Source organism: Zalophus californianus, chromosome 5, assembly GCF_009762305.2.
Source record: "Zalophus californianus isolate mZalCal1 chromosome 5, mZalCal1.pri.v2, whole genome shotgun sequence".
NCBI lineage: Eukaryota > Metazoa > Chordata > Mammalia > Carnivora > Otariidae > Zalophus > Zalophus californianus.
In genome coordinates, this window is record NC_045599.1 from 32516931 (window position 1) to 32530445 (window position 13515).

The 13515-nt window shown below is 38.3% G+C and overlaps 1 protein-coding gene across 1 annotated transcript in view; it reads left to right on the forward strand.

The window, feature by feature from the left end:
• UBE2D2 (ubiquitin conjugating enzyme E2 D2) overlaps window positions 1–13515 on the forward strand; it is a 58363-nt gene that overhangs the window by 35590 nt on the left and 9258 nt on the right. Inside the window, exons 2-4 of the mRNA XM_027605266.2 lie at window positions 7265–7329; window positions 13273–13304; window positions 13383–13460. Of these exons, the coding sequence (XP_027461067.2) occupies window positions 7272–7329; window positions 13273–13304; window positions 13383–13460 (168 nt within the window). The 5' untranslated portion in view covers window positions 7265–7271. The remainder of the gene's footprint in view (window positions 1–7264; window positions 7330–13272; window positions 13305–13382; window positions 13461–13515) is intronic.

Here is a 13515-nt window from a genome sequence, read left to right on the forward strand (position 1 = left end):
GGATGCCTCAGTGGCTCAGCTGGTTAAGCGGCTGCCTTCAGCTCAGGTCATAATTCCGGGGTCCTGGGATCGAGTCCCGCATTAGGCTCCTTGCTCCTGCTTGTGCGCGCGCTCTGTCTCTCTCTGACAAATAAATAAAATCTTTTAAAAAGAGAGAGAAAGTGAAAGGAAAATGTACATACCCCTTGCAGGACCCCATCCCCTCAAAGAGTTAAGAAGGTTCCTTTCTTTCTGCTATAGTTCTATAATACAGAAATATCTGAGGCTTTCAGAGGTTTTAGTGTTCTGTTTTATTTAGTATTGATTCATTTTAAATCCTCTGGAAAATAGGTAGTCTTCAGGAATAATGTAAGTCACTGTTATCCCTGTATATCTCTTCATTGGAAATCATATTCTGGAGCCAAAAAAGATAGTAGTAGGAAATGTATTAAAAAGTCCATAGAAGAGCTCCTGGGTGGCTCACTTGGTTAAGCGTCTGACTTTGGCTCAGGTCATGTTTTCAGAGTCCTGGGATTGAGCCCAGGGTCTGGCTTCCCCACTCAGTGGGGAGTCTACATCTCTCTCTCCCTCTACCCCTCCCCCTTCTCCTACACGCATGAGTGTTCTGTTTCTCTCCTCTCTCTCAGATAAATACATAAAAATCTCTTTAAAAATCCACAGAGAATTAAACTTTAAAATAATTGGTATAAGGTTATAGGGCTGTTTGAACTAAGATGAAAAACACTTAGGAAAGTTGCAGAGAATCAAAATTGTTTATAACCTTTGATCTTTAAAAATATTAGTTCTGGGGCGCCTGGGTCGCTCAGTCGGTTAAGCGTCTGCCTTCGGCTCAGGTCATAATCCCAGGGTCCTGGGATCGAGCCCCACATCGGGCTCCCTGCTCAGCGGGGAGCCTGCTTCTCCCTCTGCCTCTGCCTGCCTGCCTGCCTACTTGTGCTCTCTCTCTCTCTCTCTCTCTGTCAAATAAATAAAATCTTAAAAAAATAAAAATAAAAATAAAAATATTAGTTCTGCTATATACCTAGAAGTAAGGGGAGTATATAGCATCAAATAATTTTTTTAAATTGAGAACTGTACAGTAAAATCTATAGTTTGCTCCCATAATAAGACCTTTCTTTTAATATTTTTTAGATTTCAAGGGGTGCCTGGGTGACACAGTCAAGCATCCAACTCTTGGTTTTGGCTCAGGTCATGGTTTCAGGGTTGTGAGATTGAGCCCCACCTTGGGCTCCATGCTCTATGTGGAGTCTGCTTAGGACTCTCTTTTCCTCTCCCCCGCCTTTCCCCACCTCTCAGAAATAAATAAATCAATCTTTACTATTTTTTAGATTTCAAGGAAAGTTCGAATATAAAATCTTTTTGGAAATGAAGTATTCTTGTGGCGCCTGGCTGGCTCAGTCAGTGGAGAATGCGACTCTTAATCTCAGGATCATGAGTTCAGGCCCCACGCTGGGCATGGAGCCTACTTTAAAAAAAAAAAAAAAAAAAAAAGAGGGTCACCTGGGTGGCTCAGAAGTTAAGCGTCTGCCTTCGGCCCAGGTCATGATCCCATGGTCCTGGGATCGAGCCCCACGTCGGGCTCCCTGCTCCGCGGGAAGCCTGCTTCTCCCTCTCCCACTCCCCCTGCTTGTGTTCCCTCTCTCGCTGTGTCTCTGTCAAATAAATAAATAAAATCTTTAAAAAAAAGGGAAGAAAGAAAAAAAAATTGAGTATTCTCTACCTTAACTGTCAGAGTTTCCTCTGCCCTTTTTCCTAAATTTTTAAATATATGCCTTATTCCTCTCTCGTTCTTTCTACAGAAAGTTTTTCAGTAAACAGATTCCTTGATTTTTGGTTTTGTCTTAGCCCCACTCTCATTCCCAGTAATGTATAATTTGCTGTTTGATATACAAGATGAATCTAAATACTGTTTTTTTTTTTTTAAAGATTTTATTTATTTATTTGACAGAGAGAGACACAGCGAGAGAGGCAACACAAGCAGGGGGAGTGGGAGAGGGAGAAGCAGGCTTCCCGCGGAGCAGGGAGCCCAATGCGGGGCTCGATCCCAGGACCCTGGGATCATGACCTGAGCCGAAGGCAGATGCTTAACGACTGAGCCACCCAGGCGCCCCAATACTGTTTCTTTTAGAATAAGAAGTCAAATTAATACATAGATATAAAGCCAAATGTTAAAAAAATCTCTGATACATTAGGGTATTTTTTCTGCCAAAGGTATCTGTTTAGATCAGTGCCTTTATTAAATTTTAAGATTCAGTTTCAGTTTCATCTTGATGGAAAGACATCAAATTGTGTAGCTTCTGTATTCAGTCTAACTGGGTTTTCACTATTTGATTACCCTCTAAATGATTATTACAACTTTTAATAGCTGTTTTATTTTAATCCAGATTTACAGTCAAAACTGGTAATTTCTGTTTCAAATAGGCAATAAATACACTTGTTATACAATTTAAAAGGTATAAAGGAAATACATAGAGTTCCCATTCTCACCCCTAAAGCAGGCTTTCCTTCCTGAAGGCAAGTACATAATTAGGTTTTGGGGGAGATAAAATTTATATGCAAATTTTCAGCTGTGCAGGGGTCGGTACTCCTAATCCCCAAGCTGTTCAAGGGCAGCTGTACTGTTAACTAATTTCTTGTGTATTCTTAGGAGATATTTTATGCATATAGAAAGATGGATGGAGGAGTGCCTGGCTGGTTCAGTCGGTAGAGCATGGGATTCTTGATATTGGGGCTGTGAGTTCAAGCCCCATGTTGGATGTAGAGATTACTTTAAAAAAAATAAAGTCTTTAAAAAAACAGAAAAAGGAAGATGGATGCTTTAAAAAAAAAAATCTTTGATTTATATATATAACATACAATAAAATTCAACAATTTTAAGTAGACAGTATGTTTGAGTTTTGATAAATATATACACAGTTATGCAGTCTCTGCCAAAATTATCATATAGAACATTTCTATCACCTCCCAAATTTTTCTCATGGCCTTTTGTAGTTAGTCCTCTCCAACTCCCTCCAACTCCTGGAACTATTGATCTGTTTTCTGTCTCTGTAAGTTTGCCTTTTCTAAAATGTCATTATCAGTAGAATAATATAAAATGTAGTCTTTTTATATCTGATTTCTTTCACTTAGCATTATGCTTTTGAGATTCATCCATATCAGTGCCTTGAACCAAGGAAATGTTTAATGAGTGTTAAATGTCTATTAGCATAAGTTTGGATGAGGTTTTTAAAATTAATTATATCATACTGACTCATGAAATGGACTGATGGATCTTATATTCAACTTAGAGAAGTCTTAGCTCTTGATGTTAAACCTTGCTGTCCTTCAAGATGGAAAAAGATGACTTAATGTGAGAGCAAAATATTAAAGCACAAATAAAATTCCATTTAATGTACATGGTAGAAATTCAGAATAACTTGTTTGGTTCAAGTTTTATTTTAAAAATTTTTTTTTTAAGGTTTTATTTATCCGACAGTGAGAGACACAGTGAGAGAGGGAACACAAGCAGGGGGAGTGGGAGAGGGAGAAGCAGGCTTCCCGCGGAGTGGGGAGCCCGATGTGGGGCTCAATCCCAGGACCCTGGGATCATGACCTGAGCCGAAGGCAGACGCTTAACAACTGAGCCACCCAGGTGCCCCCAAGTTTTATTTTAATAGCAACTTATTACTTTATTAAAAAAGGGCACCTGGGTGGCTCAGTTGGTTAAGCATCTGCCTTCGGCTCAGGTCACAATCCCAGGGTCCTGGGATCAAGCCCCACATCGGGCTCCCTCCTCAGTTGGGAATCTGTTCTCCCTCTCCCTCTGCCACTCCCCCTGCTTGTGTGCGCTCTCTGTATGTTAAATGAATAAATAAAATCTTTTAAAAAAAAGTTTAAGCATCTACCTTTGGCTCAGGTCATGATCCCAGGGTGCTGGGATACAGTATTATATTAGTTTCAGGGGTAGAGCATAGTGATTGGACATTTAAATGCATTATGAAATGCTCACCATGATAAATGTAGTTACCTTTTGTCACCAAAGTTATTACAATATTATTGACTATATTCCCTATGCTGTGCTTCACATCCTTGTGATTTATCTGTTTTATAACTGGAAGTTTGTACCTTCTAATCACCTTCACCTATTTTGTCCATCTCCCCCACACCCCTCCCCTTACAGCTTCAGGTTTATTCCCAGTATTTATGAGTCTTTTTCTGTGTTGTTTTGTTTCTTTATCTGTTTTGTTTTTTAGGTTCCACGTATAAGTGAAATCATACGGTATTTGTCTTCCTCTGTCTGACTTATTTATTTCACTTGCCATAATACCCTCTAGGTCTGTCCATGTTGTTGCAAATGACAAGATTCCATTACTTTTTTGGCTGAATAATACTCCATTGTATATATATATTCCACATCATCGTTAGCCATTCATCTATTGATGGATACTTTGAGCATATATCATTTACAATTAGTGTTTTCATTTTCTTTGAGTAAATACCCAGAAGTGAAATTGCTGGATCGTATTATATTTCTATTTTTAATTTTTTGAGGAACCTCCATAATGTTTTTCTTAATGGCTGCATCTGTTTACAGTCCTAGCAGCAGTGCACAACAATTCCCTTTTCTCTGCATCCTCACCATGTTATGTCTTGTCTTTTTTTGTTTGTTTTAGATTTATTTGAGAGAGAGAGTGTATGCGCTCAAGCACACAGAGGGAGAGGGAGAAGCAGACTCCCCGCTGAACAGGGAGCTCTGTGTGGGGCTGGACCCCAGGATGCTGGGATCATGACCTGAGCTGAAAGCAGATACTTAACCCACTGAGCCACCCAGGCGCCCCTGTTTTGTCTTTTTGATATTAGCCATTCTGATCAGTGTGAGGTGTTAGGTCATTGTGGTTTTGATTTGCATTTCCATCATGATTAGTGATATTGAGCATCTTTTCATGTGCCTGTTGGCCATTTATATATCTTCTTTGGAAAAATGCCTATTCAGGTCCTCTGCCCATTTTTTAATCACACTGGGGGTTTTTTGGTGTTGAGTTGTATGAATTCTTTATATATTTTGGATATTAACACTTATCAGATCAGTCATTTGCAAATATCTTCTCCCATTCAGTAGGTTGCCTTTTTTGTTGTTGTTGATGGTTTCCTTTGCTATGCAAAAACTTTTAAGTTTGATATAGTCCCAATTGTTTATTTTTGTTTTTGTTGCCCTTGCCTGAAGATATAGATCCAAAAATTATTGCTAAGACAGATGTCCAGGAGTATACTGCCTATGTTTTCTTTTAGGAGTTTTGTGGTTTCTGGTCTTAATCTTTTAAGTCTTTAAGCCATTTTGAGTTTATTTTTATGTATGGTGTAAGAAAGAGGTCCAGTTTCATTCTTTTGCATGTAGCTGCCCAGTTTTCCATTTATTGAAGAGACTGTCTTTTCTTCATTGTGTATCCTTGCCTCCTTTGTCGTAGATTAATTGACCATATAAGCATGAGTTTATTTCTGAGCTCTGAATAGTGCTTTGTTGTTGTTGCTGTTGTTTTAGAGGGAGAGGGCGACTGGAAGGGGCAGATGGAGAGAGTCTTAAGCAAGCTCCACGCCCAGCATGGAGCTTGATATGGGGCTCAATCTCACAACCCTGAGATCATGAGCTGAGATCAAGAGTTGGAAGTTTATGGGGCACCTGGGTGGCTCAGTTGTTAAGCATCTGCCCTCAGCTCAGGTCATGGTCCCAGGGTCCTGGGATCAAGCCCCGCATCCGGCTCTCCCCTCAGCGGGAGGCCTGCTTCTCCCTCTCCCACTCCCCCTGCTTGTGTTCCCTCTCTCGCTGTGTCTCTCTCTGTCAAATAAATAAATAAAATATTAAAAAAAAAAAAGAATCAGATGTCTGACTGAGCCACCCAGGAGCCCCACGGGCTCTGAATACTTTCTATTGTACCTTTAAAATACTAGATTTTACTGTTTTTACTTTTGTCATTTAAAAATATAATCTGGGGTACCTGTCTGGCTCAGTTGGTTGAACATTCAACTCTTGATCTTGAGGTCATGAGTTTGAGCCCCATGTTGAGTATAGAGATTACTTTAAAAAAAATTTTTTTTAATTAACATAATCCAGGGCACCTGGGTGGCTCAGTTGGTTAAGTGTCTGCCTTTGGCTCCGGTCATGATCCCAGAGTCCTGGGATCGAGTTCCGCATCGGGCTCCCTGCTTGACAGGGTGTCTGCTTCTCCTTCTGCCCTTCTCTCCTCCTGCTCGTGCTTTCTCTCTGTCAAATAAATAAATAAAATCTTTAAAAAAAACCATAATCTAAAACTAGCCCTTGGTTTTAATCTCCAATACCAAGCCAAGAGGGAAAGGAATAGAATATGATTTCCTGCCTTGTGGTTTTTTTCAGGAACTCCCACCCAATAACATATCTCAAGTTTGTGGGCTCTTAATGTTAAAATGGCTAAGAAGCTGGTATCTGGTTGTAGAGCATTACTACAGGTAGATCTGTCTCTGACTACAAAATTTTGTGATGGGCTTTATTACTTCAGCCTTTTTAATATATCCAGCCTTTTCAGTATATCCCTTTTTAAATTTTTTCAACTACCTTTGGAACCCTGGTAGTCCATATCAGCTGAAAAGATACCCAGCATCTTGTCAGATTGTCTCATATCATTTGAAACATTGATGACTTCAAGAACTCGTCCTAAGGGTAACCTAATAGTTTTCTGGTTCAAAAACTAGCCTTGAAATTCAACTTCTTTTTTGAAAACTAGTAATTTTTTTTACTCTAAAACCATTGTTATAGCTCTTTAGTATTTAATACATGTTTACTTTCCTTATAGTTACTTATTAAACTCTGAACAAAGCAAAAATGACCCACTTTTTAAACATACATTTGCATTCAAGAATCCAAAATACTGGGGCACCTGGGTAGCTCAGTCATTTAAGCATCTGACTCTTGATTTCGGCTCAGGTCATGATCTCAGGGTTGTGAGATCGAGCTCCGCATTGGGCTCTGTGCTGGGTGGAGCCTGCTTAAGATTCTCTCTCTCCCTCACCCCACCCCCAAAAAAGAAGAATCCAAAATACTCTGGTTTCTCTTCAGATCATATAAATCTTTCGCCTTTTCCCAAAATACTGTAACTTGAAGATTCACAAATCCATCCCTCTCTGACTTTGGAGGAGTATTCCCTAAAAAAATTTTAGTAGTGGGATAGACAATATTGGTATGAATGAAAATTTTATTAATTGGTTAAAGTTACATTTATGTTGAATATATTTCTTTTCTTTCTGTTTTCTTGAGGAATTGAATGACCTGGCACGGGACCCCCCCAGCACAGTGTTCAGCAGGTCCTGTTGGAGATGATAGTAAGTATTTAAAAGGAATGATGGAGTAAAACTGCATAACCATCTGCCTCTGGGGAACTCTGGGACTGATGAATATATCTCTTAAGATTCTTTTTTATGTGAAAAAACAATTATGCTGCAGGAAGAGACAGTGTTTACCCTTACTTATCCACGAAAGATGCAGTTCTATATGTATCCCATCTTCTTCTGTAGTATTAATTTTGAACCCTTTTTGCCAGATATTGTCTGTGTAGTTGTTCTAACCATTTCCTACGTATCCTTCAACTCTTCTGGGTATTTTCCTGGGGTCAAATATTTGAGGTTTTACTTACAACTAGCTATTGTTCTTTAAGTAAAATAATAACTTAGGATGATGGGGGGGGTAGTGGAGTGTGTGTGTGTTTGTGTATGGTGTTTGTCCTTCCACTGGTTCATGCTTGTGAAGACAGGTAGTTTATTTCTAATGTCCGGTTTATCTGCTTAATCCTATATAAAATAATTTATCACACATGTTGGATAATAATTTTCCTTTTGTTTAACTTTGTCTCAACAGTTTTTCCCCTTATACCATATTCTAGCCTCTTTTAAAAGGAGGATATTTGAACCAGACTGTGCTTTGTGACACAAAACTGATTCACAAAAAAAGTAATATTTAGCAAATAGGAAAAAAGAAGATACTTGGAAACAATTTTGTAAGAGAAGTATATACATTAAGACAATAAATAAGAGGTTATATTAGCTTGTGTTTAACATTTTTTCCTGATTTTGCTTAAGAATGTTGGTTTTGGTTTGCCAAACTTAAGAATCAAAGGGGACAGGAAGGAAAAATAAGATTAAAAGCAAAGGGAGGCAAACTTATAAGAGACTCTTAACTATAGGAAACAAACTGAGGGTTGCTGGAGGAGAGGGGGCATGGGGGAAGGGATAATTGGGTGATGGGCATTAAGGAGGGCACTTGATGTAATGAGCACTTGGTGTTATATGCAACTGATGAATCACTAAATTCTACCTCGGAAAATATTATAACACGCTATATGTTAACTAAATTGAATTTAAATAAAATTTTTATTTTTTTTAAATAAAAATTTTTTTTTTTAAAAGAAAGCAAGGCCCTTTTACAGGGATTGCTTTACATATAAACAGATAGATGGTATAAATTATAAAGCTAAGTACATATAAAAAAAATCCCATTTACATTATCCATATTTGTCCAGTATGAGTAACTATAGTGTTGATACCAAACAGGATAGGCCAAGTAATTTAACACGCATTATCTCATTTAAGCCTCACAATAGGTCTTTTAGGTGAGTGGAGTAGAAATTGTAAACTATTTTAGAGAAGAATCTAGTGAGAGAGGCTCGTGGTGGTTTCCAAAGTGGGCTCATTCTCAAGTTTTCTTTTTTTTTTTTTTAAGATTTTATTTATTTATTTGACAGAGAGAGAGAGGAGCACAAGCAGAGGGAATGGCAGAGGGAGAGGGGGAAGCAGGCCCTGCACTGAGCAGGAAGCCTGATGCGGGACTCGATCCCAGGACCCTGGGACCACGACCTGAGCTGAAGGCAGACGCCTAACCATCTGAACCACCCAGGCGCCCTCTTTTCTTTTTTTTTTTAAGATTTTATTTGGGGCACCTGGGTGGCTCAGTTGTCTGCCTTTGGCTTGCATCATGATCCCAGGGTGCTGGGATAGAGCCCCACGTCGGGCTCCCTGCTCAGCAGGAAGCCTGCTTCTCCCTCTCCTGCTCCCCCTGCTTGTGCTCTCTGTATCTTTCAAATAAATAAAATTTTAAAAAATTTAAAAAGAAAAAAAATTTTAAAAGTATTTTATTTATTCATTTGAAAAAGAGAGAACATGAACACACGAGCAGGAAGGGCAGAGGGAGAGGGAGAAACAGACTCCCCACTGGGCATAGAGCCTGATGTAGGGCTCCTTTCCAAGACCCTGAAATTACGACCTGAGCTGAAGGCAGATGCTTAACTGACTGAGCCACCCAGGTGCCCCTCATTCTCAAGTTTTCTGATTTTAGTTTTGTCATTTATGGTATCATACAGTCCACCTGCATCATTGTGGTCTTTCAGTTGAAAAAGTGGTTTTATTTCCGGTACATTCCTCAAAGTTGAGAGTGGCTGATCTTTCATTAGAAGTGTTTGAAGTCTGGGGCATAGAATTCATTTTTGAAGTTCTCTTCAGTGTGCTGAATAATTGGCCTTTGCTTCGCATAGTTGTTATTATCACATTCCTTTCTCAGATAGAAAAGTTACTATCCTTGAGAATTAAATAAAACTCCCCCAAAGCATAAGCAATGAAAAGAAAAAATATGTAAATTTTACATTTTAATGAAATTTAATTTAGGTGCTGCAAATGATACCATCAAGAAAGTGAAGAGACAACAGGATGAGAGAAAATTTGTGCAAGTCATCTCTCTGATAAGGAAATTTATTCAAAACATTTTAAAACTCTTTGTAACTCAACAATATAGAGATAAATAATCCATTATTGTTTTTTTTTAAAGATTTTATTTATTTGAGAGAGAGAGAGAATGAGAGAGAGAGAGTACGAGAGGGAAGAGGGTCAGAGGGAGAAGCAGACTCCCTGCTGAGCAGGGAGCCCGATGCGGGACTCGATCCCGGGACTCCAGGATCATGACCTGAGCCGAAGGCAGTCGCTTAACCAACTGAGCCACCCAGGCGCCCTCCATTATTGTTTTTAATAAGCAAAGGATCTGCTAAAGAGGATGTGCAATTGGCCAATAAGCACATGGAAAAGATGCTCGGTATCATTAGTCATCAGGGAAATGCAAATCACATCTGTGATGAAATAGCACTTTATGCCTTCTAGGATGGCTAGAATCAAAAGGTCAGATAATAAATGTTGATGAGGTTGTGGAGAAATTGGAACCTTCCTACATTGCTAATAGTAATGTAAAATGGTACAACCAGTTCAAAAAAGCAAGTGGTCCTCAAAAAGTTAAACAGAGTTACCATATGACCCAGTGAGTTCACTCGTAGGTATATATCCAAGAAAAATGAAAACATGTCCACACAAAAACTTGTGCACTAATGTTCATAGAAGCAGCAGCTGTAATAGCCAAAATGTGGAAATAATCCAGATGTCCACCATCTGATGAAGGGATAAATAGACTGTATGTCCATACAGTGGTATATTATATGTCAATAAAAAGGGGAGTACTGATATATACTACAACATTGATGAGCCTTAAAAACATGCCCAGTGAGAGAAGCCAAATATAAAAGGCCACATATTGTATGGTTCCATTATATGAAATATCCAGAATAAATTCATAGAGACAGAAAATAGGTAATGGTTGCATAGAACTAGAGATTTGGGAATGTGGAGTAACTGCATATGGATATGGGGTTTCCTTTGGGGATGATGAAGATTTCTAAAATTAATTGTGATGGTTGCCCAACTCTGTGAATGTTCTGAACACCACTGAATTGTACACTTTTCAGTGGGTGAATTCTGTGGTATATGGATTATCTTTCTATGGCTATTTAAAAAATAATAGCTCTCCTTTAACTCCTAGCCTTTCTATTTAAGTGTCTTGATTCACCTACCTTCTAAGAGAATAAGAAAGATCTCCTCCTTAGGAACAGTATAACTTCCTTACACTTGGTCATCTAGATAGTCTTTGCTGATATAATACTGAAAACTTTAGGGAGTGTTTGAGAACAGTTGAGATAAATTACTGTCAAAAAGTCTTGATAAGGTCTTCTGATGAATTGTTTAAGGATAAAACAGTGTAATTGGGTAGCTAAATATTATAAGGAGGCAGAATTTAATCTTCAGAAAAGAGAAACTGTTGGTTACAACGAAACTTTTTGAGCTCCTTTTGACTCTTCTAGCTCTCAGATCCTTCAGCACATTATTGATATTTAGTGTGAGAAGGTAGTCCTTATTTTATATTTAAAATAATATAGGGGCACCTGGCTCGCTCACATGGTAGAGTATGCAACTCTTGATCTCAGGGTTGTGAATTTTAGCCCCACATTGGGCGTAGAGATTACTTTAAAAATAAAGAAGGAAGAATAATGAACTTCATAATACAGTGCTTTATTTTTAAATATCCAGATTTTAATGTACCATTATATTTTTTCCCATTTTTCTGTGAAGATCTGGTAAGCAGGAGAAAGTATAGGCCCTGAAAGGAAAAGTAAGCCAAAGATTTATTGGTCATACAATCTGCTTCATTTTCTTTTGTTTTGAAATTTTGGTGAATCTCTCTGGAGATCTGTACTTGAATTCAAATGTAGTTCTCCTGAGATCCAGTCTCAAACTATAACAAATATTCTTGTTCCCTTTTAGGCTTAAAGCTTTGTCTTTGAGTATCCTAAAGAGTAATCATTGAGCTGTGAACTTCACATTTAAACTCTCATAAAAGAGGTCGTAGCTTTTAGTTTCTGTAATTTGGTTTTCATCGTCAAACCAGGGTGGAGTTTTCGTTTGTTTGTTTTTGCTGGTTTTGGAACTAACAAAACTTTGTAATCATTACCATTTTTTATTTCTAACAGCTGCTAAGATTGATCCTTAAATGAAAGGTTTTTGAGATATAGTCGTTCATATAAAATACAACAATATTTTATGCTTATGGCCACATATTTTGCCCAGTAACTATTTCTGGAGAGTTATTTCTACTTGGAACCTGTAGTGATTTTTTTTTTTAATCTGTAGTGATTTTTTTTTTAATTTAAAAGATTTTATTTATTTGAGAGAGAGCACGAGCAGGGGAGCACAAGCAGGAAATCACGAACAGGGAGATCATGAGCAGGGAGAGCAGCAGAGGGAGAGGAAGAAGCAGAGAGCATGATGTGGGGCTTGATCCCAGGACCCTGAGATCGTGACCTGAGCTGAAAGCAGACACTTAACCGACTGAGCCACCCAGACACCCCATAATCTGTAGTGATTTTTGGAACTATTTACCAAACCATTAGAATTTGAGTCAGGATTAGATATTCTCCCACTACCTTCTTTTTTATACTTCCACAAGGAGATCTAGGCGTGTAGGAGAGCTCCAGAGAGAGACCTAAGTCAGTGATTCCAGTAGGTATTCTTATATTTGACCTGTGTAGCAGAATATTTAATTAAGATTTTAATGGTAGGTCTTCAAGTGCTTTTGTTAATTAAATTCCATCTTAATGTGGTTTTAGTTTAGTTTGTCTTTCTCTGCTTTGTTGATGTTGTAGATTCTAGATCATTTTAAAAAGAGATAATTATTGATCTTTCATCTATTAGTGAGGGACTAGTAATTCTAAACACCAATACATGAGTGCTCTCAAGTTTTTTCTTGCTGTAAAAACGAGTCTTTCCTAATTTGAATATTATCTACTTTGACTTTACAGTCATCCTCTATACCAGTATTATAAAAGGAGTATATTATATATTAATGTGTTGGGGAAATGACATAACAAGTTAAAGAGTTGAATCTTTTGGTTCTTTTTTACCCTTAGAGGTAAGAAATGCCTGTTTAAAAGTGAAACCTTGAGGGACGCCTGGTGGCTCAGTCGTTAAGCGTCTGCCTTCGGCTCAGGTCATGATCCCAGGGTCCTGGGATCGAGCCCCACATCGGGGAGCCTGCTTCTCCCTCTCCCCTGCCTGCCGCTCCCCCTGCTTCTGCTCTCTCTCTCTCTCTCTCTCAAATAAATAAATAAAATCTTTAAAAAAAAAGTGAAACCTTGGGCCTTGTCAAGAATTTTGTCTCCCTGATACAAATTTTCATGGTGTTCTAGCCCAAATACTTTCTCATTGAGTATCTTATCAGTGTTCTAGACTATACTAGTCATTTTCTTTTCTCTCTTCAGACTCAAACTTGATTTAGATTCCTCATCTTGCCCAGGACTTATCATATTGCTTATAAATGAACTGGGTTAGACAGGGAATGATATGTCATTATGGTGTAGGTACATTGGAGATATTGCTTCATGGTGATTTTTTGTTCTTTTTCAGTGTTCCATTGGCAAGCTACAATAATGGGGCCAGTAAGTATTCAGATTGATTTCAGAATAAATGTTTATGTAATTCACTCATTTTAATCCCACTTCTCTTGTTATCAACAGAATGACAGTCCCTATCAGGGTGGAGTATTTTTCTTGACAATTCATTTCCCAACAGATTACCCCTTCAAGCCACCTAAGGTAATTGGGATATGGCACTTGTTTTTTTGATGTACTTCCTATGATATTAATAAAC